We start from the raw sequence: 27,398 nt of genomic DNA on the forward strand, positions 1-27,398 counted from the left end.
AAATAGAGAAATTTTAAAACACTATTAATTCATAAATACATTACATGTTACCTAAATTATTTTTTTAATTCACATTTTTCACAAAAAAACTAGGAAAACAGTAGTGGTGTTTTATATTTTTGCAAATCTCTTCAATATGTGGCCAGTAGAAGATAGCTGGACTCTCAGATCTGCATCTTCATTCAATCTTTTGCAATATGTTGTTTCAGTTGAAATATATGAAGAAAATACAGCCTCACACAGATGTTTAGTTAGACAAGAGATGCTATGGACTCCCCAAAGGGGATGAAGCATGTCTTGGACCACATTTTGAAAACCACTAGTATAATATATATTCTTTGTAAGACAAGGAGTCTTTTCTGGTGATCGTACGAGAACCACTTATATTGTGTACAAAACAGCAAAAATTACTGGTTATTCTTCAAAAAGCGAATATTACAGGATGTCTTTCAAATTCACACACAATTTGAATCATTGTATATATAGTTATACACTGTATATGTTTTGGACCATGATGTGTTAATGATAAATTTTAATTTAATATTTTATCGTTTGTTTAGAAAGCTAACATCACTGACCCCATTTTCCAGATAGAAGATAATTTAGATCCATTCTTTTTCTTATATAGTCCCTTCTATTACCAACATACATAATTATAAGATGGCTGGTTTTAGCTAAAGATGTATTCTGAAAATTTTTAAAAAGCAAAATGACATAGATGAAACACCTCACTTCCTAAGAATTAAGCTTTAATGAAATAGACTAGTTTTCATAAATACTGCAATATTTTACATGAATAGACTATTTTCCTTTTGAAAACCACCAATATTCATACTATCAATAATCTAATACTTTATATTAGGTAAAAAAATTACTTATTTGAAAATGTTATTCATGTTTGATATCTATTTTAATCATTTCTTATGTGCTGGGGTCAGGTGTGATAGTTTGATGAAATATGGAATATGGAAACCAGCATAGGTTTTGCCTCAAGATGTGTTTTGACTTATAGTAAGCAGAGAAAAACAAATTCAGTGATAGAAAGTGTACTACAGTATAAAAGGCATATCTAATTTTCTGATTTTACTTTTTGCAGGGTGGCAAAAATAGTAGCTCCTAAAAAGATAAAGCTGGCTGCTGCCGAAGGGGAGCTTAAAATTGCGATGGATGGTCTTCGTAAGAAGCAGGCCGCCCTGCGTGAAGTTCAGGACAAGCTGGCCAAGCTTCAGGATACCCTTGAGCTGAATAAGCAGAAGAAGGCTGATTTGGAAAACCAGGTATGTAACACTATAGACAAATACGGGCAAATCCTAATTACTTTAGTAAGAATGATGCTTGCACCAGCAAGTAATAGCTACATCTCCTGTTTTCTTCCTGGTTGGGGATTGGCAAACGATGGCCCACAGGCCAAATCCAGCATTGCCCATTTTTGTATGGCCCACAAGCTAATATATAATAATAATAATAAATAGTTTTGACTTTTTTAATGATTATATAGTAAATGGTTGTATAAATACCTGCCTAATAGCATCAGTTTTGCCTCTAGATCCACAAAGCCCCAAATTTTTAGTTTTGCAGCCCTTCCCCCGCAAAAGAAGTCAATCATCTCTACCTTAGATTATTAAGAATATTAAGAATATTAAGAATATTAAGCTAAATTATTTAAATAATTCCTCACTTTATAGGTAAGGAAATGGAGAACCAAAATATTAGGTGTGTAAGGGGTAATGGCAGAGTAGAGATAAGAACTCAATACCCAGAACCATACTGTGTCCCCTGAAAGTTATTTTAAGACTAAAAAAGGTGATACTGTTTATAATAAGTAACTGCTCAAGTCTAATTATGTTCTGGGAAAAGTCAAAATATTTTATAAAGTCAGTATTTATTGAGTGCTTACTCTGCAAGTCATGGTTGTTCTGAGAACAGTATGTATTATTTATTCTCAAGTCACGGTTGTTCTAGGAACAGTATGTATTATCTCATTTATTCTCAAAACAGCCTTCTGAGGGAGGTCATCTTTTTGTATCATTTTGTAGAAACTAAAGCATAGAAAGGTTAAGTAACTTGCCTATGGTCAACCCAGCTTCTAAGCATGAAGGCTAAAATCTGACTTTAATAACTGTGCTCTTTCCCAGACTTTTTTCCCATAGGATATGACCACAAATTCTGTATTTATACAAATATGTGACATTGTGCTCATCTTTAGAAATATTACTTACTACAGGGCATGATGTCCGAGTGGTCAGTTTTAGTTTAATCAATATAATAGGTGGGTATGTGGTTTACTGTAAACATTTGCCAACTCCATTGTATGTTTGAAATTTTTTATTTTTTGTGATAAAATGTTGGAAATCATGATCATGTAAAATGAATATATGCTTATATGTGTACTAAAAATCTGCTTTTGGGGCAAAATTTTACTTAAAATATTTTTACTTAGTAATTTCTGATGGCAACTTTACTGTAGTCCAATACATGATTCAATTTATTATAAACATTGCTGAAAAAAGAATGAAGAGAGAAGCCAGGAAGACAGAAGATATTAAAAGAGGGAAAATTAAAGGACAAAAGATTTAAATTTAGGAAGTATCAAAAATACCCCAATTATATACTGTTGCTTTTTCAAGCCTATCTTTAGATAAACCAGTTTAGTATTTTGTATCTTTTGGTCTAAAAGCATTTATTTAATATAAATATTAGTAGCATTAGGAACAAGTATAAGCCAAATTCTTATTCCACAGTAAACTAAATGCCTCTGCTTTTATCAATTGTTTACTTCCTCTCTTCATGTCAGTCATTTCATTTTGAACCTTAAGCTAACCTTTGCTTACTCTTGCCTTTATTCAAGAATAATGAGGCTAAGTCACTTAAAATTAAACTACAATAATTCAGGTATTCTACTGGAATATTGCCATTGCATGGGTTGAAATGGCTTTTCCCCAAGTTTTCCGCCTTCATAATTATCCTTTTTCTTTTTTTAATCACATTGCTTAATTACGCATAATCAAATTTGGTTGACAGTCTTCTGCACAAAGTAGGCTCTCAGCTATTGATTGATGTCCTAATTGAAGGTTAATTGCAAGTGTGTGAGTAGGTTGACAAAATTTAACAACTTGAAAATTGTGCTTTGCAAGTAATCATAAATTATTACAACTTTTAAACATTTAACCTTTAAAATTATCATTAAGTCAACCATAAGTTAAATGAGGGGAAGATTTTGATAGAACATTTGAAATAAAATGCATTTAGAGTATTTAAATTTGAGGGAAAACATTTAATTTGCAAGAGACTGTCCTTTATTACATAAGCAAATTTCATTGTCTCCTATTGTAGATCATTCCCTTAAATAGAGCTATTCTTGCATTATGTGATGAATATCCACTAAAAATAGCATAAATTGTGTATACTTCATTATACATACTTACTGTACATACTTTATTATGAACACAATTCTCAAATGTCATGGACTTGCCAGTCTTCATAGTGAGATAGCTCACATTTTTTTAGAGTTAAAAAAAAAATTCCAGATGAAAGTTTGTAATTAAAAAAAGAATTTATCTCAGAGGGCAAAATCTTGCAGAAATTTTTACTTATTTTCTACCTGTGGATGTTGATAAGAGCTGACTTTTATTTTTGAGGTTGACTTGTGCAGCAAAAAGCTAGAACGAGCCGAGCAGCTGATTGGAGGCCTTGGGGGTGAGAAAACACGCTGGAGCCTTACAGCTCTGGAGCTGGGGCAGTTGTACATCAACCTGACAGGTGACATCCTCATTTCCTCAGGAGTTGTTGCTTACCTAGGTGCCTTTACATCAAACTATCGACAGGTAACGAATACTAGTCGATTTCTAAGATCTCTTCCTGACCCTCCCATTTTAGCCAGTACTGACTAATCTTAGAGGATTTTGTTGGCTTGCTTTTTGGTTTTTTGATAAGTATGAAGAACAAATGTTTCCAAGTGATTTCTATCTAGTTGTGTATTTTAGTTATTCTGTAAATTGGCTTGATAGCCATAAGATGCCATATCAAATATTCTTCTAAAATCAAATTGTTTTAGAAACAAAAACACTGACTTTAAAAGGTAACATGAAATGGTAGGCCCTTAATGACAGAGTTTCAGTTCCTAAACAAGTATAAAGATATCAGGGTTTTTTTTTTTACATCTTTTTTTTGGTGTGTATGTTTGTGTAATCAACTACTCTCTATGAGTCTCAATAATGAATCATTTCAAAAATCACTTCAGACACTAAAACTTCAGGGGAGGAAAAGGCAAGCTGGCCTAGAACTGAATCTGTAAGTGGTTTCTTGTCTTAGAAAACAAATGCCAAGTGTCCTGCTTCGAATTACCACCCCTTTGATGGATTCTGCCTCATTCTTTGTGACCCAGTTCCCATTCCTATTTCTTCTTCCTGCTTTTTCCTTCCCTTCTTTCAGTCCATTCCTGAATGAGACCCCATATTGTTCTGTTCTCTTTTGAAAAATTGAACTGGAACCCAACCCAGAACATGGCCCTGTCAAAGCAGTAGGAGAGACTTAGAAAAATTAAAAGTACTGAAAGAAAAAGAAAAGGAGGGTAATGAGAATAAGAAGAGAGAAATTTTAAAACATTTGGCAGTAGTTTCTGGTGTCAAGCAAGTAGAAAAAGAATAAATAATTCACTTTTTGTTTTTGTTTTTGTTTTTCTTTTCTTTTTTTATATAACATTTGCTTTTACCTGGTCTCAGCTGAGCCTTACTTAATTTGGGGGCTTTCTCTTAAGTAGGCTTGATTCTTGGAGGCCACGTGTTTTAGTTTGTTTGTTTATTTTTAACCAAACCGATTTAAAATCTTCATATACATGGTCTTTCTGTCTCTTTGGGATCTGGTTGCCCTGGTCCTGGTACATGACCTTCATATTCTTCCTCGCTTTGTTCATTTGTATCTTTGAATAACTGCTGCTAAGGCATTAACATCCTGTAGCTCAAACAGTTAATGTTTAGCATGAAACTATCTGGTAATAGATTTGTTTGCTCTATGGTTTCAGAGACTGAGGCTTATCAAGATGAAGGGAATTGCTTAGAGCCACATAGTTGGTTAATGACACAGCAAGAATGAGACTTGCAGTCCCTTGAATCCTCATTTAGCCCTCTTTCTCCTCTCCTATATCAATTTGGAACAATGGTAGGGGTAGCGGCGGCCACCCTTCCCCTCCCCTGCTGGTTCCCAACACACCCTTGGGCACCTGCACTGGCTCCTGCTTAGCATTCCAGAGCCATGCTGAAAGTCCCTTGCCTCCCCACCCTGCCCTCTCTGACACATGTGTTCCGAGGCCCTGGATCTTGCTGACTGCACAGACAACCACTTCCAGAGCCCTGAGGTCCAGAACTGAGACCTTGGAGTTTCCTGGCAGAAGCACAGTGACACTCAAGCTAGACACAGATACAGCCAAAACTCCAAGCTCCTATGAACTCACATCCTCTGTCCTCACCCCTGATTCAAACAGCCATGTCATCCCATCCCAGTTCATCTCTGTGAAGGCTTGAAGGCAATTTTACCCCTGCCTTGCTTCACTATAGCTACCTAGACTTTTACTTTTCTTGAGTCTCTAAGGTTGCTGTTCCTGTGAATGTGTTCTCTATGTCCCCCTCTGACCCGCCCCCTCTCTCGGGTCAGGGCAGCTGTCAGGTTACACCCCATCAAAATTTTCCCATTCAATTGTAAGCATAAGGTTATAGTGGCGAGTTCAGTGTCTGCCCAAATGCCTGCCTGACTTCCTGAACTTTCATGTCCAAAACCAGCACCTGTGGCTCTTTGTTGGCAGACTTCCCTTGGGTTCTTAGAATCCACTTTGCCCAGTGTTTGGAGAGCTGGAATTGCCTGGGGATTTATCTCCCACTAGGGTGTGCCTGAATGAATGACTGACAGAAGTGGGAGCTTGAGAGTTGTCCTCCCTTCCCTCTGGTTGGAACAGCTCTAAGAACTAACTTATCCTCCTTGTAGGATCAAACCAAAGCCACCCGCTGCAGAACTTTGGCTGATTCCTCACCTTGTGTTGGCTTCTTCCCAGTCCTTGCACTGCTCCCCCTAGCATCCCTTCCTTAATAAATCTTCGTCTCAGAGTCTGCTTCTGGGAAACCCAACTAAGACAAAAAAGCCTTCCAACAATCCTGGTTCTTTTCGAGCATCAAAGTCTCGAGATACCAAGAGCCCTCGATAAATAGCTGGATCCCCTCCTTCCAAGCTTGAATCTGAGTAGCTGTTAATTATTCATCAACCCCTTTGTAGAACTTCTGGCACTCTTCATAAATAAGACATAGAAAACTCCAATTCTTCTAGGATAACTGGGCCCAGGGTATTTCAATTGCCGTGCCCATGCCAATCTCTGAAACAGAATCCCACAGTGCTGTGAGGACACGTAAGCCCTGGAGTTGAATTAATTTGAACTTTCTCATTTTCCCTGCCAACAGTCAAAGTCAGAACAGTGTTGTTGGTGGTGGATATTTTCACCAAGGTGACACTCCTAATGGTCACTTTTTCATTTCTACTATCTATTGCACCAGCTGACTACTAGCCAAGGCTCTTTGCTTGTATTTAAAATAGAGATGCTTGTTCAGAGCACCTCATGTTCATTTCAGTTACTGTCTGCTGCTGTACCCTTTTAGACGTATAATTGGGCCACTTAAATTTCTAATCCACAAATATGATAAAATTGAATAAAAGATGTGAGCAAAATGGGTGCAGGGGTTCAAAAGGTACAGATTTCTAGGTATAAAATAAATAAGTCCTGGGATGTACTGTACAGCATGATGACTGTAGTTAATAATACTGTCTTGCATATTTGAAAGTTACTAAAATCTTAAAAGGTTTCATAAGAAAAACATTTTTGTAAATATGGTGATGGATGTTAACTAGACTTACTATTTTGGGTTCACAATATATACAAAGAGTGAATCATCATGTTGTGACTACTATCATGTTATATGTCCATTATATTTTTAAGAAAGAGACAAAAAAATAGAAAATAAATCTATAATGACATAAATTAATACATTTTAAAAATGAGTGCCTGACAAAGCTAGATCCTTACAGTTACAAGTACCTCCCCACAAAATGCCTCTTCATTACAGAGGGAAAGGGGGCAAGGCAATGCCGAAGCTGTAGTACAGTATTTCACAAGCACTGCCTTCATTCGGTTTTGAATCCTGATTAAAAGCTCTGAATTCCTCTTTGGGGTAGTTTGCTCAGCCTTCACCCCAACCATTTCCCTTCTCAGGCTCTAATACTCCAGGTTATAATAGGCACTCAACTTACGGTGGCCCTCAGCAACCTAACGCTGCTGAGTGGGGGGGGGGGGCAGCCCCTCCTCTGCCGCACCTGTGGAATCCCTCACACTACCCCATCCGCAGGGAGCCCGTGCAGCCCAGCCATCCTTCCCGCATTCTGCTTGTGTATATAACCACCTGTTACGGTTTCACCTCTGCTGTTACCCTGTATCTGGGTGCATCCTCCTGTGAGGCAGCTTTCTCTGGTTTGGCAATACAACTAACAAGAAGTTCTGCTTTTCATCTGAGTGTCTTGTGTTGTGTCCCACCTTCCAAAGAAGCTTTAATTATATCCAAGATCCTAAAATTATGAGATAGAAGCCCGGCAGACAGCACCTTAATCGAGTGATAAAAATCAGTGTCATCAGTAAATGAACAAGTGGAAATCCCGTACGTACCATGTACCATGAAGGGATGCAATGAACATGACATCATTTCTATGACATTACTGCCAAAGGTGCATAACTTGAATTGAACCATGGGGGAACATCATAGAGACGCAACTGTGGGACATTCTGCAAAATAACTGATGAAGGTCCTGAAAGTCATCAACTGCCCCTCACCTGTTGTGGCCTTTCATGGGCAAACCTAAGGGAATGTTGGTTGAGCCTGCTCAGCAGGAGCCCAGGGCAGATGGTGGTGCCCACTGTGCCCACAGCATTCTCCTGCACCTGCCAGCGGGTACTGACACCTTGTGTGTCTGGGTCTCCTCCCCATGTCTCTTCCTCACCTATATTTTCTCTGGTCATGTCTTTCACTTTTTCTGAACTCATTGATATGTAACCTCAAATTGGACCTTGACTTCTGACTTCCTGAGTGTGCACCTGGACTGGAAGTACCTTTTTGATTTCCAAGCAGCCTAGCACACTGTGTCCCAGGTGGTATGTCCCAAACTCCAGTATATGTCCTGATCCTTGTTGGTGCCTGATAGTCCTGCCATGGTCCCTTCCCCACCGGGCATGCAAGAGACAGAAAACAATGTTTTTATGTGTCCCCTACCACTTCAAAGGAGATTTACTTTTATTCCATAATACCGTAATTAGCCTTGCCGGATATTTGTAATTTAAAGAAAATGTAGAGAATAATGATGGTCTCCAGCTACTTTGTCAAGTGCAGCTTTAGAATAAATATTGGCAATTGTTTTTTTCGGATGCAAAATTCTGACTTCACTATTAAGTGATGTATCTAAAATTAACATTGGATATCATTCATTTTCATTTGAATGCATAGTGGACCTTCTAAGTCATAATTTGAAAAAATCTGATAAATTGTTTTTGAGGTGCAGTTTCAACAATGGTTTGTTGACTCAAGGAATAAAGTGTAGTTGAGGAATTTACAAAGTATTCATTTGGTGATCTCCAGCCTCATTTTTGTATCTCTCTGTATGTCTTAAAGAACCAAATCAAGGAGTGGACAAATTTGTGCAAGAGGAAAGATATTCCCTGCTCTGATGATTATTCTCTTATGGGTATCCTGGGAGAAGCTGTGACAATTCGAACCTGGAATATTGCTGGGTTACCTTCCGACTCATTTTCCATTGATAACGGGATCATCATCATGTAAGGAAAATACTTTTCTCACAAGTGATCTCTATTAATCAGTTGATTTATTTATCCGTGCATCTTTTTAACAATTATAGCTAGAAAACTTTTATAGTATTGAAAAATTTTTATTTAAATCATTAATTAGCTAAATTAAATATGAATAATCACTTCCTTTTCCTAGTAATGTTAGAATGATTGCATATTGGAGACTGTAGTAAACAACCAAAAACCCTAATGACTTCTACTTAATTTTTAATCAGCTTTTGGCAAATGGAGCAAAACCCTACCATGAGTAAATGAAGTCCAAAATATTTATTCCCATAAAATTACAGGGTTTTTGTTATTGCAGGTTAATGAAATGTGCAGCAGTGGATTGTTGGTGGTGATGGGTTCAGGTGTACCAAATTCTTAGTCCCTGCTGTGTGTGGGACTAGCTTCAAAGATATGGATACATTTCTGGTCCTGGGCTGCTTGGGACATTCAAGATATAGTGGATGCTATTCCTGGAATGTCCTGGTTAGTAGACAAAGCCCACGGAAATTGGGCTGGGAGAATACTGCAGGCTCATCCAGCCTCACCTTTCCTGAAGGTCTTATCTCCCAGAAACCAAGGACTTCAGCCTGCCCCAGTATGAGGACAGTCATGATTTGTGTTATTTCCTAGTTCATGTTACCATGGTCCTTCCATCACTGGGCCAGTCTTCCTGGAGGTTTTAGGAGATTAGGAATAGCACAGGTAAACCCTCAGTAGAAATGTTCAGTTCTGTGTTACATGACTATTTTAATTAGTTGTTAGTTTACTACTGAAAAGGTAATTGATGTTGTAGTACTTAAAGAACAAATGGCAGACACGTGAATTTTTTAAAATAAAATTAACTACTATGTGTGAAGACTGGTTATTCTTAAATTTTGTGTATGTAATATTTATGAAAATTATTCCACAAATCAAAATTCTGATGAACATGTTTCTTTACTGCTCAACAAATGATCCTGATATATATATGCACTCTTTAGCATATATTTTCTGAATTGTTCTATAAGGATTTGAGGTGAGTGCAATTTGAATATAAGTAAAAATCTGATGAGACCACCTAGGGGAAATTAAAGAAGTAGTTACTTCTAGGTATTTCAGACAAGCTCATCCTTACATTTGGGCCCTGAATTAAGTTCAAAGCTTTCTAGTAATTAAGGCAAAAAAGAAAAGCCGTGTCACATGGTTCCCATATTTTTAGCCAAGTAAATCATACTTGGACGAACTTTTTCAGGAACTAAGCTTAAATGTAATTACTTTATTGATTTGGAGAAAAGACTACAAAGCTTTTCTTTGGGGAATGAAAATTAAGTACTTGGTACTCTGCTCTCATAATCTAAATCAATCCAGAAGAGAAATGATAGAATCTAATAAATATGTGCATTAGTTGGCCATTGAAACAGATTTTTAAATGCGTTTTCACAAGTACAGGATGACAGCCAGTTTTTTAAATTGTTTAACAAGTCGGTGTCACACAGAGAGTTTGTGTTGATGTTTTAATGTGAGAATACAATTAGACATTGACACAGATGGGAGGTTTCTGAAAGTTTAGAAGCCCACTTTTACTTTGCCCAGCTGTATCAGTTAACTTCAGCTTAAAGAATAATCAGATTTTTTCTGTTTTTGCTATTGCTATTTTTTCTCTTTCAGAAAAAATACTTTGCTTTTTCCAAGCACTTGTGAATGTAATTGATCATGTCCCACATAATGGTAGTCCTGTCTTTATTGTTTCGATTGGCAGGTTATATATGTTTGTTCCACCTGGCAGGATATCTACAACCATTATATTCATTGGAGGCTAAGTACCTTCATACTTTTCAGCAAATGTACTCTTTCTTTTGGGTCCAGTCATATTTCAATAATAATAGGAGATGAATATTTCTGCGTTTAAGTTTCCAAATCTTTTAGTGATTATTTTTCAAGGTAACAAATTCACACTTCAGGAGATCAAGAGGTAAAAAATGGTGTAAATGAGCCAGAACTCCCTTACATTGTTTGTAAAAATGTTGAAATATTAGCAGAAAGTTATGGTGGCAACTTTACTAAGAAAGAAATAGTAACATTTTTCATTCTTGGCTTATTTTGTCTTTTGGTAATCTTATACTGAGAGGTTTCGGTAAATAGGTTTAAGGTGATCATTTTGAAGTATCAGATAAGTATCTTATTTACTTGCCTAGTGTGTTCTTCCATTCCCCAGAGATATTTGCTTGATAATGATAATACCTAATACTGAGCACTTAACTAAAGACCTAATCCTGTGCTAAGTGCTTTTTACGTACTATCTCAGCTGACTGAAGAGTTGATTATTTAGGAAAATGGGAAGAATCTATAAAATTTAGATAAGTTGGAACATAATTAACTTTTGGAGCTGTTGACACCTGAAGGTCCTTGGCTAATCAGAATTTCAAGGGCTAGTGATAACATTAAATGTAATTGGATTGTATCTGAACATTTCACAGGGAAATAGTATTAAGATTGTTTCACCACTTGGTAAATCAGACCTATATATCTAATACAACTCTGTTTTTTAAAAATGTCTTTTAGTTTTCCTTTCTAAAGGAGTCAGACAAACTAGGTTTATTTCAGTAGCAGTAATAACTGAGAGGAGCACCCACCTTTCATTGTCTGTTTTTATCTATTTTTATGTATGTGTGTAAAAAGGAATATAGCAAAACTCTTTGAGATACACCTCTGTTATATATTTAAATTCTGTGTCCTTCCATGCAGATTATCCTGAACATGTACTATCACTGTTAGAAGTCTGTATTTTGCAAAAGTCCCAAAGAGCACCAAATAATAATCCTCTCTAGATAATCACAAAAGAACAAACAGTATTAAACTTGGAATGCTGAGTCTATAAAAAATCAGTTTTCATTTGGGAACCAGATTTTAAAGCATTTCTAGGTTCAAGAATGTTGGGTGGAGGAAGTAAGAAAATTGTGTGGAGAAAGATGTTGTCTTGTCAAAAAATAAAGCAAAATAATGGAGAGGAAGTAAACAGAAATACGGTGCTTGTTCATTTCAAATTCAGGATTTATATTCATCCAAAGAGTGAAGCTGTTTAAACCAATATGTGTTGCATATAGCTCTCCACAATAATTGTTATTAAAACCCCAGTACATTCTTCTCTATTTCCCTGAAGAATGTCTCCTTTGAGATTTTATTCATTTGATATGTTATGCTATAGAAGCCCTAATCTTTAAAAGCAAAATTTGCTTTAAGGGGCTGCTGGGTGGCTGAGTCAGTTGAGTGTTGGACTCTTGGTTTCAGCTCAGGTCATGTGTGATCTCATGGGTGGTGAGATCAAGCCCTACACTGGGCTCCGTGCTCAGTGCAGAGTCTGCTGGATTCTTTCCCTCTTCCTCTCCCTCCCCCTCACCCTCTCTCCCAGCTCGTGTGTGTGCACGCGTTGTGTGTGCTCTCATAAATAAATAAATCTTAAAAATAAAGCAAAATTTGCTTTAGAAGAAAAAACAGCTGAAGTCACAACATTGTCCTGCTTTTGAATCAAAAAGATATGTTATATTGGGGGTGTTGTTTGGGGAAAATAAGTTTCATATAATTGTTAACTGGATATGGAACAGCATCTCTGTCTGTATAAATATACCAAGATAGTACTTGTGTAAATATATATATATAAATAGTAAATATATATAGTAAATATATAGATATAGAGAGAGTACTGTGTAAATACACACACACACACACACACACACACACACACACACAATTGTTCCAGCACAACATTTTTTAAAACATTACTTTTTCTGGGGGCACCTGGGTGGCTCAGTTGGTTAAGCTGCTGCCTTCGGCTCAGGTCATGATCCCAGGGTCCTGGGATCGAGCCCCACATTGGTATCCCCCCAATTGGCGGGGAGCCTGCTTCTTCCTCTCCCTCTGCTGCTCCCCCTGCTCATGCTCTCTCTCTCTCTGTCAAATAAATAAAATCTTAAAAACAAAACAAACAAAGAAAAAACCCCACATTACTTTCTCCATTGAATTGTTTCTACATCTTTGTTGAAAGTCCGTTATCCACATATATGTAGGTCTATTTCTGGATTGTCTATTCTGTTCTATTGATCTACTTTTCTGGTTTGATGCAAAAACTGCATTGCCTTGATTAGTATAGCTTTATATTAGGTCTTGAAGTTAGATTATGTCTTCCAACTTTGCTTTTTTTTTCAAAATTGTGTCTATTTTTTACCTCTCATTATAAATTTTGGAATCAGTTTTTAAATATCTACAAAAGATCGTTGGTGGAATTTTGATTGGAACTGCATTGAATCTATACATCAATTTGAGAAAAAATTACAATAAGTCTTCTAAAGAAAACACAATATATCCCTGTTTTTAAAATTTTTCTTTTTTTTTTTCAAATTTTTATTTAAATTCTAGTTAACATATAGTGTAGTACTGGTTTCAGGAATAGAGTTTACTGACTCATCACTTACATATAACACCCAGTGCTCATCATAACAAATGCCCTCCTAATACCCATCACCCAAGCCTATCCCCCACCAACCTCCCTTCCAGCAATCCTCAGTTTGTTCTCTATCATTAAGAGTTTCTTATGGTGGGGCGCCTGGGTGGCTCAGTCATTAAGCATCTACCTTTGGCTCAGGTCATGATCTCAGGGTCCTGGAATCAAGCCCCACGTTGGGCTCCCTGCTCAGTGGGAAGCCTGCTTCTCCCTTTCCCGCTCCCCTTCCTGTGTTCCCTCTCTTGCTGTCTCTCTCTGTCAAATAAATAAACAAAATATAAAAAAAAATGAGTTTCTTATGGTTTGTTTCCTTCTCTCTCTTTTTTTCCTCCCTTCCCATATGTTCATCTGTTTTGTTTCTTAAATTCCACATATGATATTTTCTTTCTCTGCTTTATTTCACTTAGCATAATATATTCTAGCCCCATCCACATCATTGTAAATGGCAAGATTTCATTGTTTTTGACGGCTGAGTAGTATTCCATTGTATATATACACACCACCTCTTTATCCATTCATCAGTCTATGGACATTTGGGCCCTTTCCATAATTTAGCTTTAGTTGATAATGCTGCTATAGATATCAGGATGCAGGTACCCTTTTGAATCTGTATCTTTGTATCCTTTGGGTAAATACCTAATAGTGCAATTGCTGGATTGTAAGGTGGTTCTATTTTTACCTTTTTGAGGAAACTCCATACTGTTTTCCACAGTGGCTGCACCAGTTTGCTTTCCCACCAACAGTGTAAGAGGGTTCCCCTTTCTCTGTATTCTCACCAACATCTGTTTCTTGTGTTAATTTTAGCCATTCTGACATGTGTGAGGTGGTATCTCATCATGGTTTTGATTTGATGAGTGATGTTAGGCATCTTTTCATGTGACTGTTAGCCATCTGGATATCTTCTTTGGAAAATGTCTATTCATGTCTTCTGCCCATTTCTGAACTGGATTATTTGTTTTTTGGGTGTTGAGTTTAATAAATTCTTTATAGATTTTGGATCCTAACCCTTTATCTGATGTCATTTGCAATACCTTCTCCCATTCCACAGGCTTTCTTTTAGTTTTGTTGATTGTTTCTTTCATTGTGCAGACACTTTTTATCATGTTTCTGGTTTTTTTTAGATATCCTTTGATTTCTTTCATCAGTATTTCATTGTTAGATTTATATCCAGTACTTCTTAATTTTTGTGTGCTATTGTAAATGGTACTTTAAAAAAGTTTATTCAGTTGTTCATTGCTGGTATTAGAAAAGCAATTGATTTTTGAATATTGACCATGTACTTTGTGACCTTGATAAATTCATTTATTAGTTCTAGGATGTTTTATATAGATTCATTAGGATATTATACAGAGACAAACTGCAAATAGAGGCACTTTCATTTCTTAATTTCTAATATTATGCCTCTTAATTTTTTTTCTTGGCTTATGGTACTGTCAAGGACTTTTTTATTGGCTAGTGTAAGAATACTTGTTATACAAATATAATTTACACTGGCTAATATAATAGGGGAGATGAAATTGTACATTGTTGCCTTTTCCTAATCTTAGGGGAAACAAATTAGCCTTTCACTAAGACATACAGTATCAGCTGTAGGATTTTTTGTACATCCCTTTTATCAGGTAAAGGAAATTCCCTCTGTTCCTAGTTTGCTGAGGATTTTTATCTTTAATACATGTTAAATTTTGTCAAGTGCTTGTTTTGTGTCTATTGAGATATATTTTTTTAAGTTTAGTTTATTAATATGGTGAACTGTACTGATTGATTTTTTGAATGTTTGACTAGCCTTGCTTTTCCAGGATAAACCCTACCTGGTCTTCATGTATTCTCCTTTTTATATATTTCTGATTCAATTTGCTGGTACTTCGTTGATTTTTCTGTTTATGAGGGATATTGGTATGTGCTTTCTTTTTTTTAAAATGTCTATACAGTTTCATTATCAAGGTAATGCTGGCCTCATAAAACAAATTGGAAAGTGTTCTCTCCCATTCTATTTTCTGGAAGAGATTATGTAGTATTATCTCTTCCTTAAATGTTTTGCAGAAATAACCAAAGAAACTATTTGTGCCTGGAACTTTCTTTGTTGGGAGATGTTATCTATGATTCCAAATTTAAAAGAGTTGAAGTTATCTTAATGGTTAAAGAAAATTTAAGTTATCTATTATTAAGTGAGATTTGGTAGTTTCTATCTTTCAAGAAATTGGTCCATTTCAACTAAATTGTCAAATTTGTGGGCATAGAGTTGTTTGTAGTATTCCCTTGCCATCCTTTTAATCTCTGCAGGATCTATAATGATAATCTTCTTTATCATTCCTGATATCAGTAATTAGCATTTTCTTTGCTTATCTTGATCAGTCTAGCTAGAGTTTGATAATTTTTCCTGATCCTATCTAAGAATAAGGCTTTCATTTCATTGTTTTTCTCCATCTTTTTGGTTTTCCATTTTATTGACTTCTGCTTTAATATTTGTTCTTTCCTTATGCTTGTTTTTGGCCTAAACTACTCTTCTTTCTGTGGTTTCCTGAGGTGAAAGCTTAAGTTACCGATTTTAGATCTTCCTTCTTTTCTAATCTATGCATTTACTGCTGTACATTTCCCACTAAGCACTGCTTTAGCTGCATAGCACAAATTTTGATATGTTGTATTTTCATTTCCTTTAAAATATGCTCTTATTTCTCAGAGACTTCCTCTTTAATTTATAGGTCTTTTAAAAATACATTAATTTCCAAATATTTGATACATTTTAAGGTATCTTCTGCTATTTTTTAATTTGTAACTTAATTCCATTATATTCAGAGAATATACATTGTATGATTCCAGTTCTTTTAAATGTGTTAAAATTTGGGGCGCCTGGGTGGCTCAGTCATTAAGCGTCTGCCTTCGGCTCAGGTCATGATCCCAGGGTCCTGGGATCGAGCCCTGCATCGGGCTCCCTGCTCCGCGGGAAGCCTGCTTCTCCCTCTCCCACTCCCCCTGCTTGTGTTCCCTCTCTCGCTGTGTCTCTCTCTGTCAAATAAATAAATAAAATCTTTTAAAAAATGTGTTAAAGTTTGTTTTATGGTATAAATATGGTCTGTCTTTGTGAATGTTCCTTATATACTTGAAAAAATATGTATTTTGCTATTATTGGGTAGTGGGTTCTTTAAATGTCAGTTGAGTTGTGTGATAGTGCTGTTCACATCTTCCATATCCTTGCTAATTTGCTGTCTACTTATTGTCCCTTCAGTTCTATTAGTTTTGGCCTCGTGTGTTTTGGAGCTCTGTTGTTAGATGCATAGGCATGTAGGATTATTATGTCTTCATGGTAAATTGACCCTTTTATTATTATGTAATGTCTCTCTTTATCCCTGATAATTTTTCTTCTTCTGAAGTCTATATACAATTCAGCTTTTTTTGATTAGTGTTTGCATGGTGTATCTTTCACCATGATTTTATTTAATATAAATATATTACTATATTTAAGGTATCTATATCTTGTAGACAGCATACAGTTAGAGGTTATATTTTTCCAAACTGATAATCTCTCTCCATTAGTATGTTTAAACAACTTTATACTTAATGTGGTTGGTATAATTGTATTTGGATCTACCATTTTATTATTTTCCTTTTCTGTTTTTACCTCTAATTTTTGTTGCTCTGTTTCTCATTCTATTGGATTATTTGAATAACCCACAATTTTTAGTATTCCATTTTCACTATAATGCTTTGCATTATTTTTTAGTACAAATTTTTCTATCTACTTAGAGATAATATTTTACCACTTCAATTAAAATATAGAAGGCTTGCAACCATGTAGGTCTTCTTTACCCTCCCTTGATTATGTTACAGTAGTCATATGTATTACATCTGTATACTTTAAAGCTCTCCCCAACTTAATGTTTATTGTCTCAAATATTTATACATATTTTAAAGAAATTAAGAGGAGAAAAACAGTCTATGATATTTAGCAATTCATTGCTCTTTTTTTCTTTCTAAAATTTATTGTGGTATCATTTTCCTTCAGAGTGAAGAACTTTAGAATTTGTTTAGAGTAAATCTGCTGGCAAAGAATTTTCTTAGTTTCCTTGATCCGAGAATGTCTTTATTTTGCCTTTATTCTTGAGGGATATTTTTAGATATTTATTTAGATATAGAGTTCTGTGTTGACAGTTCTTTTCATTCTACTAAGAATGTTCTACTGTGTTCTGGCTCTATGATTTCTGAGGTGAAATCTGCAGTCATTTGAATAATTGTCATCTATATGTAATATATCACTTTTCTCTGGCTGCTTTCAAAAATATTCTTTCAAATCCTTGGTTTTTAGCAGTTTTAATGTATCTGGGGGTGTGTGCATTTTTGTATTTTATTTTTGTTTTTGTTTCTTAGTTTCTCCTTTATTGAGGATTGCTCAGCTTTGTGAAACTGTAAATTTATGTGTTTCACTGAATTTGAGAAAGTTTCAGTCATTATTTTTTTCAAATATGTTTTCTGTATTAATCTCTTTCTCCTCTCCTGGGACCCCCATCACATGAATAAATCTCTTAATATTTTCTCACAGGTCTTGGAGGCTCTGTTTGTTTTATCTGTTTTTTTTTCCTCTTTAAGTGTTCAAATTGGATTATTTGTGTGCATCTGTCTTTTAGATCACTGACTTTCCTCTGTCATCTCCTTTCTGCAATCAAATCCTTATACTGGAATTCTTATTTCAGATATTCTTCAGCTCTAAAATTTTCTTTTAGTTCTTTTTATTTTTTCTGTTTCTCTGCTACAAACACCTCTTTCCATTTATCTATTTTTAAAGATTTTATTTATTTAGAGAGAGAGCTCAACCCAGGGGAGAGGCAGAGAGAGAGGGAGAAATAATCTCAAGCAGACTTCCCACTTAGCACGGAGCCTGCCGCAAGGCTCAGTCTCATGGCCCACGAGATCATGACCTGAGCAGAAATCAAGAGTCCGATGCTTAACCAACTGAGCCACTCAGGTGCCCCGATCATTTATTTATTTATTTATTTAATGTTCACCTTTACCTTGTGGAGGATGCTTATAATAACTGCTTTGAAGTTTTTTTTTTTTTTTTTTTCCTGATAATTCCAGCATCTTGCTTTTTCTTTGAGAATTAGTCCTATTCTGGCTCTTTGTATGTCAGGTAATTTTGGATTACACCCTGGAACTTTTTTGTTTTTTAATATTCAGTAACGTATAGTACATCATTAGTTTTTGATGTAGTGTTCAACGATTCATTAGTTGCGTATAAAACCCAGTGCTCATCAAAACACATGCCCTCCTTAATACCCATAACCCAGTTACCCCATTCCCCCCACCCCCAAAGAAACCCTCAGTTTCTTTCCCGGAGTCCAGAGTCTCTCATGGTTTGTCTCCCTCTGATTTCTTCCCATTCAGTTTTTCCTCCCTTCCCCTGTGGTCCTCCACTCTATTCCTTATGTTCCACATATGAGTGAAACCACTTGATAATTGTCTTTCTCTGCTTGACTTATTTCACTTAGCACAATCCCCTCCAGTTCCATCCATGTTCTTGCAAATGGTGGGTATTCACCCTTTCTGATGCACCCTGGACCTTTTGAATGAAATTCTGTTTCCTATTAAAATCTTCTGGATAAGACTAATTTTTCTTTCAGTAGTCAATCAACTTGGTTAGGTTCAGTTGCTTTTCTTCTGTGGGTGATGTTTCCAGTGTCAGGTCATAATTAAAAGCCTTTGCTATGCTGTCTAGATACACTTCTCAGCATGCATTACTCAGGGGTTAGTATGGGAATTGGGTATATATCATAGCCCAAAGCCTTTGGTATGCTTCTTTGGATGTGTTTTACACATGTACAGCTTGCTGGTGAGCTCAGAACTTGTGTCTGAATTAGGGAATCCTTTCTTTGGGTCTGTCTCCTCCAGAATTTCTCCCTTACTTTCCATATGCCAGGGACCCCTTTTTCTGTATTTTTCTGTCCAAAATGATGGCATTCCCTCAGAGTTTCAGCTTCCCACACTTTTGTATGACATGTGTCCATACTTGGGGCAAAGTGGCAAGAGGAAAAAAGGAAAATACTGGGGTTCCTCCTTCTTTGGACTAAATCTTTGTGTCCACCAAATTGATATGTTGAGCCCAAGTCACCATTGTGATGGCATTTGGAGTTGCAGTCTTGGAAGGTTATTGGGACATGAGGGTGGAGTCTTGAACGGGGGTAGTGCCCTTAAGAGACACAGAGGGATGATCACTCTGCTGTTTGCCATATGAGGAGGTGGTGAGAAGACTGCCATCTGCAAACCAGATCACTGGACTGGGACCTTGATTCCTGGGCTTCCCAGCCTCCAGAACTGTGAAAAATGTCTGTTATTTAAGCTACCCAGTCTCTGGTCGTTTGTTGGAACAGCCTGAGGAGCAGACTAAGATTATGGTTACACACCATGCACAGCACAGGCCCCTTTGCCCAGCTCTGTTATCCACAGCGATTGGTTTTCTCTCAGTGTAGTGCCTGCGCTATCCCTACTTCTATGTGGGATTACAGTTCTGTGGCTGCCCCACCCTCTCGAGCTCACACATTATCATTTTCTGTCTTCTAGTTTGAATTTTTGCTACATTAGGCCTGTTTTTCAACCAATGCCAGAAGATAGAAGGGAAAAAACAACAACGACAACAAACACACAAGAAACGTACTGCCCCTTTATTGGTCATTCCTCAAGTTTTAACTTTCTTCCCATTCACTTTTTATTATTTAGTTTTTAGAATCTGTAAGTAAAATTTTGTATTTTATCCATTTTAATGGATAATATCATTATAATCAGTCGAAGAGAAAGGCTCTGGCAGACTTAGCCCAGGTTGGTCAGCACCAGAATCCTTTCCTCCAAATTTGAGATGGTGTTCTTTGGACTGGTATTCCCCATGCAGGGATGACCACTTAGAAAATGCCTGCTTTAAGAATCTGTTAACCTGGGGCGCCTGGGTGGCTCAGTTGGTTAAGCGACTGCCTTCGGCTCAGGTCATGATCCCGGAGTCCCGGGATCGAGTCCCACATCGGGCTCCCTGCTCAGTAAGGGAGCCTGCTTCTCCCTCTGACCCTCCCCCCTCTCATGTACTCTCTCTCTCTCATTCTCTCTCTCTCAAATAAATAAATACATCTTAAAAAAAAAAAAAAGAATCTGTTAACCTGTATGATGTTTGCCAGATGCTTTTTGTTGTTTACCTTCCAGTAGGTTATCACACTTTATTTGATCTAGGGAAAAAGGATAAAGAAGAATCACAGTGGACCTTTCCCTCAAAGAATATCCAATTTAGATGAATGATGCCATTAACAAATTCTAAAATTACCATAACAGAATATGATCATTTATTCAGAGTGCCATTAATGTAATATGGATGAACTGCTAAAGAGGTTGTGAGAGAAAAGAGACAAAGATGGGTTTGTGTATTGCATAACATTTGAGCTGACCCTGAAACGTTAGTAGGACTTGAACACGAAGGGATGAGAAGTGCATTTGGGACAAAAGTATTGTCAACATGGGTATTGTGGTTAAAAATTATGGAAGCAACAGAAGGAAGAGTGAGTAATTCAGTTTCTTTAGGGAAGCAAAAATGCTAATACACATAATCCTCCCAACTTAAAAATATTTCTAAAATGTGACAGAATGAAACTTACATATTTATAAGTTTTACTTTCTAATTTTCCTTCTCCCTTTAGTTTCTTATGGATATGGTTCTCTTTTTATTAGTTGATTACATTTAAGATATTACACTACTCTTTTGGTCTCATTTCTTACTAAATATAATTAACATTATGGTGTGGACTGAATTGTCCACCCTCCCAATTCATATGTTGACTATAGTAGTGTGACTGTCTGGAGAGAGGGCCTTTAAGGAGGTAATTAAGGATAAGTGAGGTCATAAGTGTGGAGCTCTAATTCAATAGGACTGGTGTCCTTATATTCAGAGATACCAGGAATGCATGCACAGAGGAAAGGCCCACATGAGGATACAGCAAGAGAGCTATGTTGTCTGCAGGCCAAGAAGAAAGGCCTCTAAAGAAACCAAACCTGCCAGCACCTTGATCTTGGACTTCCAGCCTTTAGAACTGTGGGAAAATAAATTTCTGTTAAGACAATCTGGGGTACTTTGTGTATTGCATATCATTTGAGCTGACCTAGAAACATGAGTAGGACTTGAACATGAAAGAATGAAGAAGAAGTGTATTTTGGACAAAGGAACAGTGTGAACATGAGTATCATGGTTAAAAATTGTGGAAACAACAGAAAGAAGAGGGAGTCATTCAATTTCAAGCTGACTATTACATCGTACAGTGCTAATATTGGAGGACTAGACTATCTTCTTTATAATATAAGCTATGTGTTTTATGCTAGATTCTAACTTAAATGCTTTAGCATGATTACTTCCATTTGGGACAGATTATTTAATAAAATTCTAAATTCATATTATAATGAGATGAAATCGAATCAATTACCCTTTCTAGCCCCACATTGTTTTGTTTTATTTTTGCCCCAGTCACCTTTTATTTTCTCCTTTTGCTCTTCTAACAATCTGTGTACTTTTTCTGGGCTCACTTTTGAAGACTATGACAGTATCTGTAGGAACGTGGCCAAAATTATGGCTTGTGTTTACTGAAACTTCCAAGAGAAAAAAACGGTAATCTTAATGGTGATTCCATTTCACACAATGCAGAGAGCTAGATGGTCGGATACCATTTGACGATGGCAGATCTTGGCTAACTCTGTGTGACCCCACAGCACCCTGGAAGATAAGCTGGCTGCCTCATGGTTTACTGCTCTTGTCCTTATAAAAGAGGGAGGTGACAATATAGCAGGAAGTATGAGCTCCCCCAGAGTGCAAAAACTGACTTTCAGAGAATATATTTCTGTCTGTAGGAAGCTCACAAATATGTAATGAACTACAAATATGACATTATATATACAAGTGTTTGAAACAAATCCTGGATCAGCAGTTGTGTTAACACTTTAGGGTCCAAGAAGGTAAGATGATTAAAATCAGGCTTTTTGCCCTTTTTTTCTTTTAAAACCATTATATCTTTAATGGTCTAGATTTCAAAAGGAGAGAGATGATGTCTCAATCCTTTCTCTTTCCCTCTAGTACAAATAATAGCAAATCAAAGCCAAGAAATGGAGGTGATTTGTTCAGGGTCACAGGAGTAATTAATGAAGGTCAGGGCCTAGTGAAGAACTGGAGTTTCCTGATTTGCAGTATTCTTGATGGTTAATTAATTGAATTAACTAGCAAGAGGAGCAATTTTTTTTTCAAAAATGTAATTTAACCTTTATAGAATTGTAATTTTCCAAAAGAAGTAAAAAAACTTGTGTTTGCCAGGTGATTTTTTTAGAGTTGTCATTTTCATAGCCTGCTCAATCTAAATGTCTCTGCTATAAGATCATAGTTTCTTACAATAAGTTAAAAAGTAAAATATTACTGTAAAGTATAAACTATAAGAAAGAGATGTGTGCATGATTAAGTAGCCTAAAGACAAATCATGACTGGGCCAGCATTGTCTTTCTTTCCCCTTCCAGGAATGCAAGAAGGTGGCCTCTGATGATAGATCCTCAAGGCCAGGCTAATAAATGGATCAAGAACATGGAAAAAACCAATAGTCTTCATCTGATTAAATTAAATGATCCTGACTATGTCAGGACTCTGGAAAATTGCATCCAGTTTGGTACCCCTGGTAAGTATGTGAATAATAAGTATACGTTACAGAACTGCCTGGGGAGGGCACAGTTAACCCAAAAGGATGTAGGTTTTTTCTTTTTTAAAAAGATATTTGTGTCAGACTCATCTTCAATAAATAATGACTTTGTTATGTCTTTCATTACTTATTGATAATTAATCAGGAACTTGAGAGATTATTGTTCTCGCCAGTCAGGTTGTTTGTCCCAAAATTCACTTGTGATGCATCCTCTAATGTAACTGTTTTCATTGTTATCTGTGCTTTGCCATTCTTTAGTGCTTGTTATAACTCCAACTTCTGCAATGAAAAAGGCCACTTGATATGCCAGAAGTATTTAAACACAACATTAGTCCTATTACGTATTTATTCTTCCTTAGATTGTCCTACCAAAGTGGCAGAGAAGTGAATGCACATTTTGCACGCTGACTATTATCTGCCACAGTGGAGAGATTAGAAACATGACAAGGATTTTTCAGTAAAGCCCCATGCACATGTCACATTTGTCAAAACAAAATATGTATGATTTGAGTAAATCGGGGTTGTCACATTTTAAATCTATGTTACCTATCAAATTTTGACTATTTACTTGACCAAATAAATAAATGTAAACATTATGAAACTACCACATATTTATCCCTACAATGAGTTTGGCAAATCTCAGTTGCTACTAGAGTTAGTACTGCTTGGAAGAATTACAACAAATGTATCAGGTAGTCTTATGGACATTTTATTTTTGCATATTAATAATGAGCTAATCTTTAAAATATTATAAATTTTAGGTTTGGTTAGGGTGCACATGAAATGAAAAAACTAAACCTACCTACAAAATCTGTGTTTGTGTATATGGACACACGACACACAAGCAAATGGTATTTCGTTCATCCAGCTGGTATTAGAGTATAGTGATAAAGGTGTCGGGAGAAAGGGCAAACATCTCTACTATCAAATATCTTGCTTGTTTACTAGCATCAGACAATATGTATAGTATAGTATGTATAGACAATATGCCTAGTATAATAGTATAACTAACTAATATACATAGAAAGTGGACACACGTCACTAACTCTTGTTAGAACCACTATGCTGTTATGGGTAGGTGCACTAGCCCCGGAATTAGAGTACCTGCCTCTGCTACTCATTGTTTAGTTCAGTGATCTGAGACTCAGTTTCCCCATCTGTACTTTGACCAGATAGTATCAGGAGGAAATGAGTTACTGCGCTTTGGGTACTTACGGTAGTGTCTGATAAATTCGATGTATGTTGTTTCTTAGTTGGAGATTTACTATGTGGTGTACACGTATTCTCTTTTAATTATATTAGTGTTATATTTAATTATATTAGCATAATAAAAAAGGCACAGATGTTTATGAGAATTAAATAGGGAATGTTTCTTGAAAGAATTGGCACCTTAAATACTTTAATTAAAATTACCTGATTTCACTTAGTCAAATTTCCTTGATACGGTAAAAAAACAAACAAACAAACAAACAAAAATAATCCCAATCATTTAGCATCTACCACATGCCTGACATTCTGAGATTCTACAATCTCAGTCATGGATCTTGATGTTAGTGTTCCATCATTTTAGAAAAGAAAGGGCCATGGAGACAAAGAGTCTAGTGGTTTCCAAACTGTGGGAGAGAAAATCGACTTTTAGTGGGTCATGACCAGCATTTTTCAATGAAACGCAGGAGAAAGGAATAGAATATATTAGGCTGCATAGCATGGAGTCAAGGTAAGCATTAGTTCATGAAATTTTTGAAGTTTTATCTGTATATATATGTATATGCTTGATCAAAATTTAAAATGTGTTTCTTACTTGGAGTTGTGCCCATAAAAATATGAAATCCAATAGTAATTCCAACCACTTGTTTTATCAACAAAGTAAGTGAGGTGCTAGAGAATGTTAGTTACATGGCTTAACCAAGATTGTATCCCCATTTAAGGGGAGTGCCGAAACTAGTCCCCAAGTCTTCTGCCTTTGTCCAGTGCCTACTGGGCCACTCACAGTTGCTTTAACCTACTTTGGGGGAATGAACTACTTTAAAAATGGATAGTAATTATTTACAGTATCTTCTAATATTAGTCATCAGAGAAAAGTGAAAATTTTAAATCCATTATAGAAAGAATAACTGATGGCAGATTTTTATAACTATTTTTATATCGGAACTTCAAGTAGAAGAATTGGTTACTGGTACAGTTTTAAAACATAAGCAGTTAAAGACTTCTGTTTAAAAGTTATGTTAGATATTGGTCTATTCAAGAACAGTGGCTTTTGATGCGTCATCCCTTGCTGGCAGCCTGAGTAGAGAAGGCAGAGCTTTTCTCCCCCTTCATCCACCTGCCTCTGCTTCAGCCAGAGCAGACCTCCCTTTTCTTTGTTTATATTAAGTTTTAAGATAATATCCTCTTTGGAAAAAAAAGTATCCTACTGCTTTGCAAAAAAAGTTTAAAAGCCATGTTCTAGAAAATAAAGATACATTTATATTAGCTACATCAGTGAATAAGGTGTGCATAGAATATTAATCATATAAATATTGCTGATAAATCAATTTGTTTATACCCCACTAAAGCTGGAAAAGTAAGACAAAATTTAAAAAAGACATCAACTTGTATAGAAAATCTCTGAATAACTTTTCATTAACTCTCTGAAAAATAATCTTTGCCTTAAGAGCAACATCTGTCGTACCTGAGCCTTCCTTCCCTTTATCTCCTAGCACTTTGTTTTCTTTTCCTCCTGGCATCTAACATGCAAAAACTACTTCTGGTTTAATTTTTCCCTCATTTACTCATTTGCTTGTTCATTCAAATATTTGTTTTTCACCTACCACATGCCACTGAAAACATAGCATGAACAAGACAGACTTGGTCTCTGCTGTTTTGGAGCTTATTGGTTTAAAGAGGGAGACCAAGATTACATGTGTGATGAGGGTTAGAACATGGGATATGGGGTACACAGGAACCGGGAGTACGTGTGACCTGGTATCACTTCACATCTCTTGACTTTCGGTTTTCTTCCATCCACTTGGTGAATTCTTTTAAGTTCATCCTTTAAGATACAGCTCAAAAACTTTTCCTGTGACATCTCGACCTCTCCAATGAAATGCCAATAATGAAGTTTTTACAAATTTCTACTATTTCCCTTATTATTATGTACGTAACTGTTTGCTTCTCACCTCCAAGCTCTTTGAGGGTACCCAGGAGGTAGTTTGAAATGGTTGAATCTCCTCTAGATGCAATATGCTACATTGTTGAACATAATACACAGAAGATTTTTTATTAATTTGAAGTCTAACATAGAATAATATAGATAATTCATAATTTAAAAAAAAACCCTGATATCAGATTGGTGTCCTAAGTGAAAATTATCTATGAAAGGAATACTTGGGTTTCCTCTATATTTCTTTTAGTAAGGATAACTGTTCTTAGTGAGATGCTCTGCCTTCCTCAAAAGATATTAGCAGCATGTGTTTGGTCTCCAATCTTGGTTTCCCACTAGCTTTGCAAGTACTGTGATGAGCTGACGTTTGGAAATGAGCAAGGGTTTTTACATAAACTAGGATATTATTAACTGTGATGATAGAAATATGAAGAAAAGCCTGTCTTATTAATTTTTGCTCCTGTATTTTAACTTGAAACCTATTTTTATCTACTTAAAAGTTAAAGGAGTCAAACTAGTTAAATTAAGGATAACATTCTGTGATAATTCCTGTACCTGTAGATTTTTGTTCTTTTTCCTGTTTCTTAAGTTTAGAATACTTTTGATTTTTCACTGAGGCTTATAATATAGTAAATATTCAATTCTGAGAATAGATTTCTTTGAAATCAGGAAGCTACAGAAAACAGATGTAATACTTGATTCTGTTAGTGAGGAATACATTCTCACTTTTGGGGAAAAGAATCAAGTCTATAATATTTAAGTTTTATAATATGTATTTTAGCTTTGAAAGAGACTCATATATATTAATATAGACACTCTTAATTCCATTTCAAAATAGGAAGCAAATTGGTGTAGGAGCTGAAATTGTATATTTTTAGGGAAAAATAAAGATGAGATTTTATTCAAAAAATTGCTGTTAATAAAAGTTGAGGCAATCAAGCAAAATTTTAGTGTTATAACATTTCATAAACAGAATTTCCAGTTCATATCTTATTCTAACAAATTAATAGATTTTAAAAATCTGATCATGTAAAAATAAAAATGAGAAATCAGTATCTAGTATCACTGTTGTTGCTTAACATTATTAGGAAGGCTTTTTTCAGTGCAATAAAATAAACAATGAGAGTGCAATAACATTTGGAAAGAGGAAATAATATTTTATTTGTAGATAATGTATTTCATCTAGAAAATCGAAGAAAATTAGCTAAAAAT

At 35.8% G+C, this 27,398-nt stretch overlaps 1 protein-coding gene across 2 annotated transcripts in view; it reads left to right on the forward strand.

Moving 5' to 3' along the window:
• Positions 1-27,398, forward strand: part of DNAH7 (dynein axonemal heavy chain 7) — a 249,121-nt gene that overhangs the window by 148,959 nt on the left and 72,764 nt on the right. For both annotated transcript variants that reach the window (XM_088022077.1, XM_028121645.2), the window contains exons 43-46: positions 1,097-1,277; positions 3,639-3,824; positions 8,694-8,857; positions 22,869-23,023. In XM_088022077.1, coding sequence (XP_087878203.1) covers positions 1,097-1,277; positions 3,639-3,824; positions 8,694-8,857; positions 22,869-23,023 — 686 coding nt within the window. The remainder of the gene's footprint in view (positions 1-1,096; positions 1,278-3,638; positions 3,825-8,693; positions 8,858-22,868; positions 23,024-27,398) is intronic.

This window comes from Eumetopias jubatus, unplaced genomic scaffold (assembly GCF_037043125.1).
Source record: "Eumetopias jubatus isolate StellerSeaLion01/CBP00866 unplaced genomic scaffold, mEumJub1_p1.0 scaffold_3, whole genome shotgun sequence".
In the NCBI taxonomy this organism is placed as follows: Eukaryota; Metazoa; Chordata; class Mammalia; order Carnivora; family Otariidae; genus Eumetopias; species Eumetopias jubatus.